General features: G+C 34.0%; 2 protein-coding genes across 6 annotated transcripts in view; both read left to right on the top strand.

The window, feature by feature from the left end:
- Window positions 2,279-14,223, top strand: LOC109356984 (E3 ubiquitin-protein ligase SHPRH). 5 transcript variants are annotated; one of them, XM_019600653.1, is made up of 19 exons: window positions 2,279-2,389; window positions 3,208-4,034; window positions 4,192-4,398; window positions 4,552-4,613; window positions 5,312-5,768; window positions 6,441-6,641; window positions 6,802-7,057; window positions 7,348-7,758; window positions 7,842-8,420; window positions 8,746-8,915; window positions 9,750-9,966; window positions 10,044-10,247; window positions 10,578-10,694; window positions 10,973-11,215; window positions 11,359-11,563; window positions 11,790-12,001; window positions 12,178-12,329; window positions 12,857-13,088; window positions 13,517-13,774. In XM_019600653.1, exons 2-19 carry the CDS (start codon window positions 3,220-3,222, stop codon window positions 13,772-13,774), a joined length of 4,998 nt encoding a protein of 1,665 aa, XP_019456198.1. In that variant the 5' UTR covers window positions 2,279-2,389; window positions 3,208-3,219. The 5 variants fall into 5 exon arrangements, with proteins under 5 accessions (XP_019456198.1, XP_019456200.1, XP_019456199.1 ...); XM_019600655.1 differs by having other exon boundaries at window positions 2,285-2,389; window positions 3,195-4,034; XM_019600654.1 differs by lacking the exon at window positions 2,279-2,389 and adding an exon at window positions 14,001-14,223 and having other exon boundaries at window positions 3,220-4,034; window positions 13,517-13,831.
- The window catches only part of LOC109357344 (transmembrane protein 87A-like), a 4,821-nt gene continuing 2,085 nt past the window's right edge, over window positions 15,569-18,304 (top strand). The window contains exons 1-3 of the mRNA XM_019601254.1: window positions 15,569-15,999; window positions 16,638-17,571; window positions 17,997-18,092. Coding sequence (XP_019456799.1) covers window positions 15,710-15,999; window positions 16,638-17,571; window positions 17,997-18,092 — 1,320 coding nt within the window. The 5' untranslated portion in view covers window positions 15,569-15,709. The remainder of the gene's footprint in view (window positions 16,000-16,637; window positions 17,572-17,996; window positions 18,093-18,304) is intronic.

Below are 18,304 nucleotides of genomic sequence, written 5' to 3'. Positions count from 1 at the left end.
GAGTATTAGGGGGGAGAAAGAAAAGTTGAGAGGAAATACCTTCAACTTGGTGCAAGTTATAATGAGAGGAGAAAGTCTCTATTTATCACATGAGATTTTTTCCATGTTCCTCATTTCTCCAATGTGGGACTTTGAAGTTTTTTTTCAAAACTCTTCTATGTGGGACTTGGGAGATGTTTTTTTCAAAATTCTTCTATGTGTGACTTGAGTGATTTTTATTTTTCACACCACCATGTTCCAACAATATATAATTAACTATTGCAAATAAATATTTTTCAAATCATTCAGAGTATAATAATATAATAAAATGAGTCTCACCTATAAAAATGACTAAAATAAAATAAAAAAGAGTAATGGAAAGTATACTTATAAAATAAACCAAGTTGTTAAGAGAAAAAAGAAAATGTCACGAAACTTATGCGTTTTGTGTACGACAACAATAGTAACTTGAGTCTGATGACCAATGATATAAAAACTGTACCATACCGACCAGTTCAACTGGAAAACCGGTGAATCGATCTCCTAACCGGTACAGTACAGATGTTGAATCGGCCAAATATCAAAACCGGTCAAAAACCGGTGAACTAGCCGATATTTCACTAAACCGACCGGTTTATACATATATTTTTTTTTGAAAAAAAAACTGAAAAACCCATTACAATGTGACCCATCTTTCCAACCCTTCTTCAACACTTCATGGCACATGCTTCCAAGACATACTTAGATTACACATTTTGGTTCCTAACATTTTTGTGTAATCTCAGTGACAATTTTGTAATCTTGGAGTACTGTCTGAAGATAAGATTTGGTGCAAAAATATAATATTGATGAGACAACTTTGACTCCTTCGTGTTAAATGTTAAAACTTGAAGTTTATTTGTTTTGTAGAGTGAGTTATGAACTTGTGTCATTTATTTATATTTTGCGGTTGTTAAGTGATACTTTTGGATTGATATATGTTTTGTAATTTAGACTTTGAATTTGTTAAAGACTTAAATGTGTTTGTTTATGTGAATTTTGAGTAGATTATGAATATGAATTATAAATTTGAGTATCTACCTATTTGAATTTTTTTTGTTATAGGTTTATATATATATATATAAATATAAGTAGGTATGTCCGGTTTAACCGACATGAGCTTTAATTACTGAACCACCGGTTGAACCATTGTACCACTATACCAGTATCCTGACTGGTTTGATAACCGGTACGATTTTAACAACACTGCTGATGACCCTTGTGACCGATATAAAAGTTGCTGATGACCCTTGTGACCAATATAAAAGTTTTTTCACTTGTAAATACTAGTAACTAATATTTTCATTAACATAATGTTATGCAATAATGCCAAGCATATTCCTTTTGTATTTATATAGGGATTTCCCTAACTAGATGGATACTTGCATATGATAGAGACAAGGAAAGTGCATATTGGCACCAAGTTGAGAAAATTCACATAGTATGTAGCTCAAGTGACTCTCATATCATAGTAGAACAGTCCTTCAATCATTATCATCCTATAATTAATTGGAAGTCCTATTTTGTCCTCAATATCTTTTTATTTCTACCAAAAAACCCATATAATATTATTTTTTTATTTTATCCTTATTATCTTCTTATTTTAAAAGTGTATTTAAAAAATTGAATATTAGACCAATTGAATAAATTCAACCGTAAATTTAGCGCAAAAAATTATATTTGAATTTATAAAATACAAACTATACATTACAAGTAATTTTGAAATCGTGGACCCCATCCACGACTTCCCTAAAAATCGTGAATCTCATCCACGACTTCTCTAAAAAATACACTACTTCCATAAATATTTTGAAACATATATCAAACATGTGATAGTGTAATTTGACTACACTATCCACGTAAATTTTCCCATTGCTATCCCATAATTAATTGGAACTTATACAGTTATATATATATATAAATATATTTTATTATTGAGGGGATTCGGTTACTTCAAGAGAGTAAGTGAAAAAACTACATATTATAATTATCCATTCTATAAAAATCTAATGGTTAAAATTAGTGAATAGATGTAAATCATTATATTTGTATAAAATAAATGACTAAGACTTTTTCATTTACTCTTGAAGTTAGTCTTCTCATTCTATTATTATGTATCCACTCATACAAATGACAGTCCAATCCAGACCGCTGATTACTAATTTGTAGTTGCATTATGACCGTTGATTTGTATGACGTGGCGGTAACATTAGCATGATCCTAAACTCAAGACTTTCTCTTCAAACAGAAACAGTGTTACATATATCTTCAAATTTCCCAACACCGCTTTCCATTTTCCTACACTCGCAAACTGGCGCGTGCGTCTCAATCTCCCAATTCTACGTTCTCTTCTCTTCACTCTCTTCTTCAGGTTCCAATTCTAAAATTCTGTTCCTTTCTTTTTTCAATGCACAAATTCACGTGCAACACTCAATCTTCGTTTTTCAATTCTCTTTCTCCTTTTAATTGATGTTTTAGTTTAGCAATTAGGAATTTAGATCATGGCTATGGAAGTTTTGTTCAGTTATGCTAAATTTCACTTAAAGAATTGTTTTTCCTTAACCCTTTGTGGTGTAATTGCATCTAATGTTTCTGCATTCAATCAAAACCTTATGGGTTTATCTTATATTATTGTTTAATTTGCACTTAACTTGTTATTGTCATTGTTAAACCCAAGTATATGGGACATTTGGAAGAGCATATAAAGAGTTTACTTAGGTTTAAGAGCAACTTATGAAAATTAGCTTGTAAAAATAACTTTTATGATAATCTTATAAGCTCTTTTAGATTATTTCAATAAGCTGATCAGAGCAGCTATACCCTGCTGGGGCTTATTAAATTAAATAGGATTATTAGGCAAAGAGAAAGGATTGGTGAATATTTAGTTAGGAAAATTATAGTTAATAATATTTTCTGGTTCTAGAATATCAAGTATTAAGATAATGTTACTTGTATGCTCATAAATCATAATCTATTTTAGGGTTTCATTAATGTCTTTAAATAGTGTAGTATTCATCCATTAAGAATCGATGAAACTTTGTGTGCCTTCACCCAATACTTTAAGCTTTTGAGTTAGTTGAATCTTGAGAAGCAAGCTTCAGTTTTACCTACGTGAATTATGAATAATAATGTTAGCAGTTAATGTATGTAACTTTGTTTCTTTTTAATTTTTTCGATTGTTTTTTCCAGTGGTGACAAGTGATGGGTAGAAAGAAAAGTAAACCTCGTCGATCAGGTGGGATAATACTAAAAACAAATGCTGCTGATACAGAATTGGATAAACAGAATGTTGAAGGAACTAGTGAAGAAGCAAAGGATGATTTTGGTGACATTTATAAGTCTTATTTTGTTGAAATTGATCGGTCCGGTTGGTCGCCAAGTGAACACCTTGATATTTCTGAGGTTGTTTTAAGGGATTTAAATGTAAGAGAAGGACTTTCTGGTTTTGAACTTCCTCAGAATTTTTATCAGGATCCACAGTACTTGTTAAGATTTCGGGTGTGTAATGTCAACAGTGTTCTCAGTCGAATTAAATTAGGCCATTGGCCTGTGTTACCGTATACTGATATTCATCTAGAGTTAGTGAAAAGAGTAACCGTGGACAATGTAGAAACATGTACAGTATTGTTGTCTGGGATTTTTGATGGATCTGATGAAGGTGTTTCTGGTCTTATTCACTTGGCAAGTTTGAAAGTTGTTATGTTGAGGCCAATTCTTGGGATTAGGCTTTCTGAGGATACTCCTTCCATCAGGGTAAGGGTTGAGCTACTGAAGAGTGCCTTTGATGCATGCGAGTCACTTCTTGACAGTTCTAGGCAACTCTGGAAAAGGAGTATGATGAATGTCATGTCTTGGCTACATCCAGAAATATTGACTTCAGAAGTTAGGTATGGGTTCGGTAGCTGCATGAAAATGGAAGTTGATCCACAGACAGAGATTGGAGATGACACTAGCTACACCAAAAAACATGCAAGGTTTGATCCTGCAGGTTTTTATGAAGCCATTAAACCTTCGAAGTAAGTTAAGCATTCTCTTTCGCTTCTTGGTATCTAATCGAAGGGCAGTGATAATTATTATAATGGTCAATTGATCATATAATAACATACTTCTAACTTCATCTGACAATTGATCTGATAAATTTTCAGTTTAACCTTTAGCTTATCATTTGTGCAGAGCAGAACCAGTGCTCAAAGATGACATACCTGAGTTACTTCCTGAACTGAGGCCATATCAACGGCGTGCTGCTTTTTGGATGATAAAGCGGGAGAAAAGAATTGAAGAAAGTCAGGGTGAAAGAGAAAGAATACAGTTTCACTCTCCATTATGCGTGCCTGTGGATTTTCTGGAGACAAATTCTAAAATGTTTTTCAATCCATTCAGGTATGTTTTATTGACCAGTTTTCAAAATCAATAGATGTGCATTCCTATTTATTGTGTGATTAATGTTCTGGTAGCCTCATGTTTTCTCTCTTCCCAACTATATATTGATTGTGTTCTTACTTTCCTTATGCTTATTTGAGTTACAATCTTCAGTGGAAATATTTCATTGTGCCCAGAGACTTCTTCACCTTATGTATTTGGAGGCATTCTTGCTGGTAGGTCCCAAGCTATGTTGCATTTCATTTATTTTCACATCTAATCATGTGGATTTTTTGTACATTTTAGTTTTCAAAGATTTTAAAATTTTACTATGGTAAATTTTTTTTATATAAAAAATTTGTTTTCCTCTGTTGCCCCCTTGACATATTCTTGAATTGACTGTTACTTTCAATCAAATTTATTACACGATGAATAACCCATGCAATCTTGAGGTACAAAGTCATGAGTCTTCTGATAGAATCCTGCTGCCTACGCTTTTTAATCATGTCAATGAATGTTTAAATCTATTGTAGCTATAAACCATTCTTTGGCCTTCATCAGTAGCTTAAGCTTTTAGAAGAGTTCGTCTTTGATATGTGTAAGAGAATTGGTATTAGATTAATATGTTATTGTACTAGACCTATTTTACTGATTGAGATAGAGAAAACTGGAACTCTATAATTATGCCTATTTCATTTTTTATTCTCTTATGTTTGATTTCTAAGCTCTCAAAATGTTTATTAACTTGTGATAGCATAGAATACTGAGTATGCAATTTTAATGCCTATGTGTTCTGGAATATGTGCAGTGATATTTTGAATTTAACCGTTCTTTATTGATGTTATTGATAAACTTTGTGGATGTTGTCTTTATGTGATTTTCCTTTTCTCTTTACAAACGGAAGTTTTTTGACCTTGAATAACAAAATTTACAGATGAGATGGGCTTGGGAAAAACTGTTGAATTGCTTGCTTGCATCTTTGCTCACCGTAGATCAGCATCTGGAAATGATGTACTAATTGATTCAGTGCCCCAAGTTAATGAGGACCAAAATGTTACTTTAAAAAGACTCAAAAAAGAGCGTGTGGAGTGCATATGTGGCGCTGTAAGCGAAAGTTTCAAATACCAAGGACTATGGGTTCAGTGTGACATTTGTGATGCTTGGCAACATGCAGAATGTGTTGGTTATTCACCTAAAGGGAAGTCTCTGAAATCAAAACGGGGATGCGAGAGCAAGACATATAAAACCACCATAGCTGAGAGGGATGGGGAATATGTATGTCAGATGTGCTCTGAACTAATACAAGCTACTCAATCTCCTATTGCCTCTGGTGCAACTCTTATTGTCTGCCCAGCTTCTATTTTACCCCAATGGCGCGATGAAATTATACGGTATTGTTTTTTTTTTCTATATGAAAATTATGTATCTTGGTATCAACATAGAGTGCAGTGATTTTTTTGGAGTGTGGTTTCTTCTAGCAGGATTCCTGTTCCTCTTGCTTGCTCTGTAATAATGCTCTGTGAGGTCTTAGCTTTTGTTTTATCAAGCATGGAGTAACATGCTTCTGGCGCTTTGTGACTTAGTGGTCGACATGTATTAGAGAATAGGACTAATCTCCCATTTAGGCACAAGTAGTGCTCTTGGAAAGGAGCATAAGTTGGAAATTTCTAATGTTTCAGCCTTATTTTGGAAAGTCCATCTAATGTTAAGTCTGTTGTTAGGATTGTGATACTTATCATGGTTAACACAAATTATTCATTGGCCCGAGTATAGATAGAACTTATAGCCTATAGGATCTTTCCCTGAACAATTATTGAAGCATAAGTGATATGTTGGAATCTACTATTACTTTGAGTCTATTATGTATGTTATATTGGTATATTTCATGTCATCTTTTGGGAGAATAATCACAGAAAAAGTTCGACATTTCTACATGCTTTTACTAGTGTTCATGAATTGTACCCATGGAATGTATTTCTTTTTTAGTGATTTAATTTACTTGTACTATAGTTATCTTATTAATAATTCTCTTATTAACTATTATTTGCCACTTGTCACTGTAGTCATACACGTCCGGGCTCCTTGAAAACTTGTGTTTATGAAGGCGTGCGAGACACATCTTTGTCCTATACATCTCTGGTGGATATCAATGAACTTGTCAATGCTGACATTGTAATAACTACATATGACGTGCTTAAAGAGGATCTTTCCCATGATTCTGATCGACTAAAGGGTGATCGGCACCTTTTGAGATTTCAGAAAAGGTTTACTCTAAATAGTGTCACATTTCCCTTTTTTTAAGATATGTATGATATTGTAGCTATCTATTTGCAAATTCTGCACATTGATATGGATTGGAAAAAAAATTGATGTTCATGTGTGCTTTATGATCCCAAGTATTTTAGTAGCCTTTTTTCCTGGCAGGTACCCAGTTATCCCAACTCTCCTTACCAGAATATACTGGTGGAGGATTTGTTTGGATGAGGCTCAAATGGTGGAAAGCAACGCTGCTGCTGCCACTGAAATGGCGTTGAGACTCCATTCAAAGCATCGTTGGTGCATTACTGGGACCCCAATTCAGCGGAAGCTTGATGATTTATATGGACTTCTTAGATTCCTAAAAGCTAGTCCTTTCAATATATACAGGTGGTGGACTGAAGTTATCCGAGATCCTTATGAGGTATTTTCTCTACAATTTAATGTTTGACTTAATTGTTGCTAATTGACATTACTTATTACTCATTTCTTCATCCATAAAGTTTTAGTTGTACTCTCTTATGGCAACCTAACAGCCTCAGACAACATGATAGTCTTAGCAGCAAGAACTTTTATGGTAGTCTAAGTCGTAGTTGTATTTCTTTTGTGAAATCTTAGTTTAGTTTAATTGGACATTTCCTTTCAGAAAATTTAAATAAGGTTTGTACATTTCATATATTCTTATCCTAGCTATTTCTCCATACTCTTCTGCAGAAGGGTGATATAGGAGCTATGGAATTCACGCATAGAGTTTTCAAACAAATCATGTGGCGTTCTTCTAAGGAACACGTTTCAGATGAATTGGATCTTCCATCTCAGGAGGAGTGCCTCTCATGGCTTTCACTCTCACCAGTAGAAGAGAACTTTTACCAGAGGCAACATGAAACTTGTCTTAGAGATGCCCATGAAGTTATTGGAAGTTTGAGAAATGATATTCTTAATAGAAGAGACCAGGGTTCTGTATCTATTAATGGGCCCTCTGATCCTTTAATCACTCATACAGAGGCAGGAAAGCTACTAAATGCTCTTCTGAAGCTTCGTCAGGCTTGTTGTCACCCCCAGGTTGGAAGTTCTGGTTTGCGTTCCCTACAGCAGACGCCCATGACCATGGAGGAAATATTAATGGTTTGTTACTCATAATGAACTTTGATCGGCTTCCACATAGTGTATATTTTGGTTTTTCAATTGACATGAATCTTAACATGTAGGTTCTCATAAGTAAGACTAAGGTAGAAGGTGAGGAAGCTCTTAGGAGGTTAGTTGTTGCCCTTAATGGGCTTGCAGCGATAGCTACAATACAAAGAGATTTTTCACAAGCGGCATTACTGTACAATGAAGCTCTAACTTCTGCTGAAGAGCATTCTGAAGATTTTCGTGTGGATCCTTTATTAAATATCCACACTCATCATAATCTTGCTGAAATACTTCCACAGGCTGCTAATGTTCCTTTAGTATTGCCCTGCAATGGAAAGAAATTCTCTGGAAGTTTTGCTGTTAAGACAACCAAAAAGCATTGTTTTGTAAATGTTGATCATCATCTTGACAAGAGGCAAAAGGTAAGTGCCTGTGGCGACACAAATTTCCCAGTGGCTTCTGCAGAACCATCAGATGTTATGTCTAGCCTATCGGAAAATGACTTCAAGGAGGATCAGGAATTTGATAATTTATCTGTCAGTTCTGTCAAATCTCTGATAACAGAATGTGAAGATTTAAAGCAGAAATACTTAACCGTGTTCAAATCAAAGCTATCTGCAACTCAACAGGAGTTTCAAAATTCGTACACGCAGGTAAATATCTGTTAACTGATAAAAGAGGAGATATCCCAAAGATGGGGAGAGAATTCCATAGCCTTTCTGCCATGGTAGTCATTTTTATTAATACGATGAAATTACAAGTTTGTCCTTCTGTTTCATATAAACAAGTAATAATCTAGAATATTCAGAGAGAAAATAATACTCACTTATATTAAACTTTGAAATTTGTTGATGAGTCTAGTCTACTATTTTCCTTGCCTAGTGGGATAAGGGTTGTTGGTTATTGTTGTAGTTTCCTTTCCTTTCCTCTCTCCCCCTACTCTCTATTTTCTGTATATGACGTTTTAAAATTTTGAAGGTTTGTAATGCATATAGAGACAGAAGAATAGATCAAAATGCATTTTGGTGGCTGGAAGCACTTCATCATGCTGAACAGAACAAGGATTTTTCAACTGAATTGATTAGAAAGATTGAAGAAGCCATGTCAGGAACTTCAGACAATTCAAAGCCATCAAAAATAGCCTCTCGGTTAGTGGTGCTTTGAGCTTGTAAGACATTTGTCAAGTAGTCCAGTTTTGATATAACCCTCCATAACACTCTTTGTTATACTTCATCAAATGTATATCATCCCCATAAAAAGTTGTTGGACAATGTAATACTGTTAGACTGGTATCAACAACATAAAGGATCTTGTTTTGACCTATGTTTTAGGTTTGAGGGTATTTAGTCCTTTTTTATTATTAATATGTTCCACTTGTTAGTATAGATATAGTACTAGGCTTAGCTAGGTTAATATTATGCTAGCTTGTGGAGGCTTTATTGGACGTTGTCATAGGATCCCATACTTGTCAGTTGTGACTGAACCGAAACTAGCGGGGACCGAGGTAAGAATCCTTGCTGTGCTGTCTTGGTTCCTTAGGGGTCTAGACATAAAACACTATCCTGAGGCCTTAAGGCAGTAAAATTGTAGTCTAACCTTGACCCTCCAAGGCATACTGGTAAGAAGCCAGTTGCATAGAGACTATCAAATATATTTCAATCTGCCTGATACTGCTCAACCATTAGTAATGGAATGTATCTTGTTAAATAAACTAAGGGTGTACTATTGTAATAAACTAAATTGAATATGTAGTGGTTTGCAGTTGCAAAATCGGTATTCAATCATTATTAGTGTAGTGTATTACTAGTGATCTTTTACAATTATATGGGGTTAAGTATCAACTTTATCGGATGAAGGCTCAGGAGGAATCTACTTTTGTAAAATAAGATTTGAAAATTCTGTGTTAAGAGATTTTGATAAATGACAATTAGTAAATTTGACTATGGCATTTGTTGTAATGATGTGTATTACTTCAAATCCAGTCTCCGGAGCATAAGCTCTCTGAAGTATCAAATTCAGACAGGTTTGGATCAGTTAGAGGGCTCTAGGAAAGTGCTACTAGATCGACTGTTAGAAGTTGATCAGACAATGGAGAAGCCAAAAGAAGATGATATCGAACGCGTGGGTAAATGTCAAAATTGTCAACCTAATTGTGATGGTCCCCCATGCATTCTGTGTGAACTCGACGAATTGTTTCAGGTTTGTAACTGAATAGCTTGATTCCTCCTATATCTAACTAGTGTAATATGGTAATCATGATTTATTTTAATCCTCAGGATTATGAAGCAAGACTCTTTGTCCTTAAGAATGAACGTGGAGGGATAATTTCATCTGCTGAGGAGGCAGTAGATTTTCAGAAGAAAAAATTAGCACTAAATCATTTCCTCTCAAAACTATCACAATCTAATCACAGTTCAACAGCAACCGAGCTTGGTAATGAAGAAGAATCCAAAAAAAGGAATGTTGGACAGAGAGTTGTGGTTAGTTACTTCATTTGGTTGACTTTTGCTTTGGGACAAAGATAGATGCATATTTTATTACATCTCTTCACTTTTATTGAGTTAAAATACTCACTGTCCAGTAAATTCTAAAGTCTTGTGGTTGTGAATTGAAGTGTTGTATTAAGTTTCACTTATTGCCTACTGTATAATTCGTTAAAGTCAAGCCAATTGCACTCCATAACAAATTAGATTTGGATTTGTCAATAAATGATGATAACCTCACTTTTCATTTAAGAGAATCAAGTTGGTGCTTGAAATATGTGGCATGTGTTTTCTATTTTTTCATATTGATTATGTTCAACTATTTAGGTTTCAAGGTCAGCATCTGAGTTGGAGCTAATTCTTGGAGTTATAAAGAGCTATTGCAAAACTCGGCTAGGAAGGGATAGTGTCTCAGCAGCCACCAAGCATTTACAAGTTTTTGAGGTATAGGCTGATGAAATCTCATCTATGTTTATCTACTGTTGAATGGCCATATAGGATTCCTCTAGGAGGAATTAATCTAAAAGGAAGTTTTTCATTTTCCTCCCGTCCTCCCGAAACAACAAATGAATTAAATAAAAGAAGATATCTTGATTGTGCTCGGCAGCAAAAAAATAATAATTGACCTACAGTTTCCTGTTGGAATCTTTTTAAAATCTGAGATCACTAAAGCTAACACCGTGGATTACTAAATTCTAATCCTTTGTTCTTGACATTGTAAGGGAATGCGAAAGGAGTTTGGCCATGCTAGGTCATTGGCATTAGCTCAAGCTCAATATCTACGAGCCCATGATGAAATAAAGATGGCGGTTACCCGTTTGCACTTAAGGGTAAATGAAGATGATAAATCTCTTGATGCTTTAGGTGAAAACGAACTATTTGCCGCTAGCTCAAGCTTTTCCCACGATAAGTTTATATCATTGACCTTGTTGTCACAGATAAAAGGAAAACTCCGCTACTTAAAGGTATTGAATTATATTGAAATTAGTTCACTCTTTGTATACTAAAATTTTAAATTTAAACTGAGCTTTGTCACCAAGATTACTTAGAATGTATGAAACTTTCTTTTCTGCTTTAGACATTTAACCTAACCTGAACCATATTTCAGGGTTTGGTGCAAGCTAAGCAAAAACTGACATCGGAAAGTCCAGATAGTTCTTCATTCACTCAAGGGGCAACTGCAATGTCAAACTCTACGGAAGAGACGGGCACACTCATATCTAAAGCTGAAGATGAAACATGCCCAGTTTGTCAAGAAAAGCTTGGCAATAAAAAAATGGTATTTCAATGTGGGCATATTATGTGTTCTAAATGTAAGTGTATCTGATCAAACGTTATGTTATTACTTATTCCTTAGTTCCAAATTACAGCAACCTGAATAGTGCTTTATTGAGTGTTACCAGACAATAGTTGTTGTTATATAACAGAAAATCTCTTATTTTCCAATTTTTCCATCTATGTTCTACAGACATTTGGTTAAGCAGTTTTTAACTTAAATAAATCATATATGAAACATAAATATGCGTCTATTTCTTACAGGTTTATTTGCTATGACTGAGAAAAGGCTTCAAGATAGCAAGTCTCCTAATTGGGTGATGTGCCCAACATGTCGCCAACATACCGATTTTGGAAACATTGCCTATGCTGTTGATGTACAGAACGAATCTTCCAATTCTTCAGTGCTGCATACAATTGACAGCTCTGAAAAATGTGAAGCGTCCATAAGTGTTAAAGGGTCCTATGGAACTAAGGTGTGTTTATTTTATTTTTTACTGAACAACTTAAATTCAATCGATGCCCTCAAGATGAATAATCATACTTCTTTTCTACGTTTATACATGTCAGTAACCCTGACAAAGTGACATCTAGTAGTCATGCCTTAATTCTTGTATTCCTCATTGTTTTTCTTGATTTTGGTGTTTTGAAGATTGAAGCCGTTACCAGAAGAATCTTGTGGTTAAAGGCTAAAGATCATAAAGCAAAAGTTCTTGTGTTTTCAAGTTGGAATGATGTACTTGATGTATTGGAACATGCCTTTGCGGCCAATAACATCACCTTCATCCGGATGAAAGGGGGCAGGTAAGATAATCTTCCAGTAGTCTATTTCTCTATTTATTAGTATATTTATGAGATACTAGGAGAAGCTATGCTAAATGAGTCAGAAAAGATAATAACTTTTAGTAGGAAAAAATTGTATACCATATATTGGAATTTTGATGCAAATATGAAAGATGGCCAGAATGAGAAGGAATGATTGTAGTGAATTGAAGTTTTGAAATTGGAAAAGGTAAATAAATTACCTTCTAAGCTCATAAAAATTAAAATATCTTGGCTGTTTCGGATATTACTTATGTCATTTTCATTGGGTATATTTTCGATTCAACTTTATGCTGTAATCTGTAATGCCAATCACTCAGTTGTTTGATTCTGACTGAAATAATTCCAAATTTAGGAATCCACGTGGTGATCATTAAGTTTTCCATATGATAGTCCATAAATTTGTGCCAGGGTGATTAATGAGCTAGATTTTAGTTAGACAATCAACCACTTTCAACTTCATTATGTTCATAACCATGTTATTTGGGTTTTGACTTTGTGAGTTTCAGAAAAGCACATGTTGCCATCAGTCAATTTAGAAAAGGATGTGAGAGTTCAACATCAAAATCTATTCAGGTGTTATTGCTTTTAATCCAACATGGTGCCAATGGCCTCAATCTTTTAGAAGCACAGCATGTGGTCCTTGTAGAGCCATTGCTCAATCCTGCTGCTGAAGCACAAGCAATCAGTCGTGTTCATCGTATTGGACAAAAACATAAGACCCTCATTCATCGTTTCATTGTAAGTTTCCTACCATGGACTACTCTCAGTAGTGAACATTGTTATGTTTCTCTTTATATATATATATAGAACAATGAATCATGACCATACAACTCATGGTTGGTCAAGACTAGAAGTTACTTTTCACATGTTTTATCATGCAATCTTTATCATTCATTGTTTTCATTTCTCATAATAACGAAGTGTTCTCACATGAAACATTCTTTGGGGACTGTTTGCTATGGCCTGATATATATTTTCGAAAAGGGCCCTGTTGCTTTATAAAAACCTCCTTTTCTATCCTATCATTGAGCAAAAGATTGCAAGCTTTGCTTGAATGAAAAGAATGTAACTTAATTACCTTCTTGTTTCTAGAGAAAGGTTTGGCATGCAAATAGATTATTAATATATGAAGAATTGTTGTTATAATATATTGTTGCTTGTGTTAGGTGAAAGACACAGTTGAAGAGAGCATATACAAATTGAACAGAAACAGAAGCAACCATCCATTCATTAGTGGGAACACCAAAAATCAAGATCAACCTGTTTTGACCCTCAAGGATGTAGAATCATTACTGGAAAGATCCCCATTAACTATGCCAGAAAGTGATGAAAATCCCAACACAGATACAAATCTAAGGCACTTGCCACCATCAATGGCAGCAACTATTGCTGCTGAGAGGAGAATCAATGAGCAAAGGACATGATTTTGCTTTTCTCTTGATTCCAAAGATGGACTAATTACATTTGGAAGATGCTCCTAAATGAGAACACATCTGCTATCTCACAAAGGTGTGTCATTCCATGTGTCGCTGCTTATGACGGTTGAAAGAATATATAAGTTAAAAATTTAATAATTAAGTATTTTTCTGACTAATCATAAGCACATGAAGTGATACACTTTTTTTGGCAGAAGTTGTCCACTCCTGCCAAATAGGCAAAAGCTTGAGCAAAAGATCAATCTACATTTCATTTTATTTTAGATTCAAGTTTTAGTTCAATTGAAGAATAACTCTACTTTTTTAAGATTAGTAGTGGTAGTGTTGTGCAATGCAATACCTTCAATCTAGTTCATTTTGCCTAAATATTCTCTTGTATTTATAGAAATTAATTTATTCATGTAAATATGAAATTGATATGTGACTCTTCTTTTTCATTTTTGAGATGTGTATAATATATTAGTTTTCAAAGCAGTTTATTATGAAGTGTGTTGAGTATTGTTCTTTTAGTAATTAGGATGGTTTATTATAAGGATGAGAATTTTTGTTTACTTAATTAGGCTTGTAAAGTTGAAACATGGTCGATTTTTATACTCCATAAATACATTTGGAATATATATTTGTAACTTGAGCAAAAATTACAATACAAGTTTTATATCCTCTTTCACAAAATAATTTATAGACTTTGATGCTAAGATTATCTCATATGTTCATATCTCATATTTTTTTGTAATATTTGTCATCTTTTTATATTTCTTAATATTGATTACAAGATATGAAGTTAGCAATGACATAGAAGACTATTGCTAATAGTATTTAAATAAAGAATCTGGGTCAATCATAACACGAAAATGTATTGTACATAAGGTTTATGTTATGAGAATGGTACTATCTTTAATTGTATTATTCTCATATTACTCATGTTTGTATGAGTAAAGAACAACTCTTATCTCTATAATGGAGTTTTTGCTCTCTAGTTTGATAATGATATATAGCATTTTAAAAATGAATAAATTTCTGAATATGGGTTTGTAGTGGCCAAGAACAATTATGTAGCACGCGAAAGTACAAATTTTATTTTTGTTGACTTTACAGACGTGCATACGTGCATTGGAGTTAGAGGTAAAACGTTTATAAATAGAGAACTAAAATATGTATGAATTGACAGTGTAAAAATTTATTATACGATCATTATATACTCGTTTATTTTTAATTATTATTTACTCTGAAGTAAAAATAATACAAATAAATAATAACTGATCTATTGAGTGTGTATAAACTTTTACATTGTTGCATAGATATTACAATCTTATAAAAAGTAAAATAAAACCTCTGCTATCATATCATACTGGTTTAATGTGAGAATTTGCCTTCCATTTATTCAAGAGTAAATTGAGCAATAATATTTTCTAAGCACTTCAGTTTGGTCAAATATTGACCAGTGTACACATCATTTTATCATATATACCAAATTGCAAGGTCGTTTTACTCTTTTATTAAAGGTTGATAGTGTACTAGCGTTAATATGGAAATGTAATGTCAGTTCAATTTAAAAAAATGATATTTATTGATAGAGACAATCATACATCTAAAGAGTATCATACAATTATGTCTATCAAGAATATATTTATCTTTTCTTTCGAGGCAAAAAACTGATCTTTCCTTTGGGATTCGTCTATCCCAATAAGTCACTCCCAAAAATCGAACTTGAGAAGAATGCAGTAGCTTCTTAAGCCAATGTACCAACACATTAATAAATATGAAATAGAGCCGTAAATGAGTGTTTTCAATTTTTACTTGTGTCATCAATCTTACATTCACTGCAAATTCTGATCTATATTCACTGTCTTCACAGTTTTCCACATTTCCACGCCATTCTTCATTCTCTTTCTTCAACACACACATACACAAACAAAGAAAAATATGTCCATAACTTGTGACGGTGGCGGCGCCGCCGTCAGATTCCGGTTCCGTCCTCCACTTCCTGATCTGCATTCAAATGGGTATACTAATTTGATCACCATTTTCATGATCCTTTGCTTCACCTCAATCTCACACGTGTGTGCTTCGATCCATGATTATCAAAACGAAACCTTTATCCACCGTTCTAACTCTTTCTTCTTCCATGGTGGTAGTGAAGGCCTCTACGCTTCTCGGGTCCCTTATATAAACGATACAGAAGATAATTCCCTTAATGGAAAATCCTTCATTAGGTAAATTTCATTTCATTTCCTTTTATTTTGTTTTTGTTTTTGTTTTTGTTTAGTTCCCTGAATTGGAAACTAATTGGGTTTTCCCTCCTTTTCTTGTTTGTCACCATTTTCCAAAGAAAAAATCGTTTCTTTTTTTAGTTAGATGTCTCAATTGACTCATTTTTGGTAATAATGCACAAAATGGCATAGATATTATGATTTGTTTCTTACTTAAAGTAAATTAACTTCTGAAAATTGTAGCAGAATTGTCACCTAGTAAGCATGGATATAGACACTATACAGATATTTTGATACAAAAAATCATAAAATAATTGAAAAAACATATAGATAAAAAGTATGTAAATTTGATACAGGTAGGACAACACCAAAAAGTGTATGTGCCATGAATTATGATTTATTATTTGATTAAAATGTCTAGAGAGATTATTAGAGATATGCTTCTTAATCAATCAGATTTCGGTATACAGGCATAACACACTTAGTGGAACAGTAGATGTTATTCCATGATAGTCATTTAGAAGTATTGGTGCTACATAGACCGAAACATTTTATCAAATTCGAATATTCGATATTCATGGTCTCCATATGGTATGTGAGAAAGAAGATAATTTTTTATGTGATGTGTTCACTTCAACCAGGTTTGAGTCTATCACCTTTCGAAGAACAAAAGAATCTGCTGAAAACAAGAATATGATGCAGCAAAAGACAGGGCTGGTTGAAGCTATAATAGTTAAGGTGAGAGATAGGAATAACATTGGTGGAGCTTATTTGAACTCTGATGCTATATGCTGCACCCCTGAACACGCCGACAATGGCTCTTGCAAGGTAGGAGAGGTTATCATCCGTCAAAACCCAAATGACCCAAGTGGTCCTAAACGTATACAGACATTCTTTGAAGCGAAAAATGAGGAGACTAAAATGGTTCTTCAAACAGTCGACATAAGCAGTACTGGAATGTATTACCTCTATTTTATGTTTTGTGATCCTGAACTGAAGGACACTACTATTTCTGGAAGAACCGTTTGGAGAAATCCGGATGGTTATTTACCGGGGAAGATGATGCCATTAATGACATTTTATGGCTTGATGTCATTGGCATACCTTTTTCTTGGTCTATTCTGGTTTCTTAAGTTTGTGCAATATTGGAAAGATATAATACAGTTGCATTATCACATTACTGCTGTTATTGGCCTTGGGATGTGTGAAATGGCCCTATGGTATTTTGAGTATTCAAATTTCAATTCAACCGGAAGTAGGCCAATGGCAATTACTTTATGGGCTGTTACCTTCACTGCTGTCAAGAAGACAGTCTCACGACTACTTATTCTGGTTGTTTCTATGGGTTATGGTGTCGTGCGCCCAACACTTGGTGGTATAACCTCAAAAGTATATCTTCTTGGTGTGGCATATTTTGCGGCCTCGGAAGCACTTGAGCTTGTGGAACATCTTGGTAATATTAATGACTTCTCTGGAAAAGCAAGGCTTTTTCTAGTGTTGCCTGTTGCTCTATTGGATGCATGCTTTATTCTTTGGATCTTTTCCTCATTATCTAAAACCCTGGAAAAGCTTCAGGTAACCTTTTATGCAATAATTCTCCCCATGCATGCTATTATAACTCATGACTTGTTAGCTTGTGAGGAAGAATCTGGAAGACAACATTTCAATGAACTGCATCCATTCTATGACCTTTTAGAAATGGCACATGTTGACCATATTTATTTTTTGTTTACCACATTTGTTATTGTTAAAGTGCCTACATTAATATTGTGATGGTTCAACAAAGGAAAGAAAGCATCTATGAAATAAATAGCTTTGCGCGCTTTAGTGAGTATTATGATCACAGGTAGAATTAAAAATGGATAACTGGAGAATGCTCATACCTCAAAATATGTTAGTAACATTGTACATTTCCACTCTTAGTTCAGGTATAACATGCATTTCATTTGTTTGATTTTCAATTATAAATGGTAATGCCCATTTGCGTATTCTATGCACAGATTCGAAAAAGTATGGCAAAACTTGAGTTGTACAGAAAGTTTACGAATTCCCTTGCAGTGACAGTGCTGCTTTCAGTTTTATGGATTGGCTATGAGGTAGTGTTTTGTTTCTTTACTACTTTCTTTGATATTCTCCCCTTTACCTTTTGGTTTTGGTGCTCAGCGAGGCTCAAAATTGCTTGCTAATAAATGAAGATATCAAGCCTACTTTCCTTCTCGCTAAATGTTTAAATAAAATACCGTCCTTGTTCAGTTCTCCCTCTTATTTACCTTCTTCCCGTTTTAGTATAACCAGTGAAATAAAATGC

Source organism: Lupinus angustifolius, chromosome LG09 (genome assembly GCF_001865875.1).
Source record: "Lupinus angustifolius cultivar Tanjil chromosome LG09, LupAngTanjil_v1.0, whole genome shotgun sequence".
Lineage (NCBI taxonomy): Eukaryota > Viridiplantae > Streptophyta > Magnoliopsida > Fabales > Fabaceae > Lupinus > Lupinus angustifolius.
Note: the sequence above shows the minus strand (reverse complement) of the source record. Positions and strands in the feature narration are given on the sequence as shown.

What these genes read in the sequence shown, in the direction of transcription:
- LOC109356984 (XM_019600654.1), top strand. Translation starts at nt 3,220, where the DNA reads ATGGGTAGAAAGAAAAGTAAACCTCGTCGATCAGGTGGGATAATACTA. An exon ending in ATGTTTTTCAATCCATTCAG is followed by an intron (nt 4,399 to 4,551) that starts GTATGTTTTATT and finishes TACAATCTTCAG; the next exon opens with TGGAAATATTTCATTGTGCC. An exon ending in AACTCGACGAATTGTTTCAG is followed by an intron (nt 9,967 to 10,043) that starts GTTTGTAACTGA and finishes TTTAATCCTCAG; the next exon opens with GATTATGAAGCAAGACTCTT.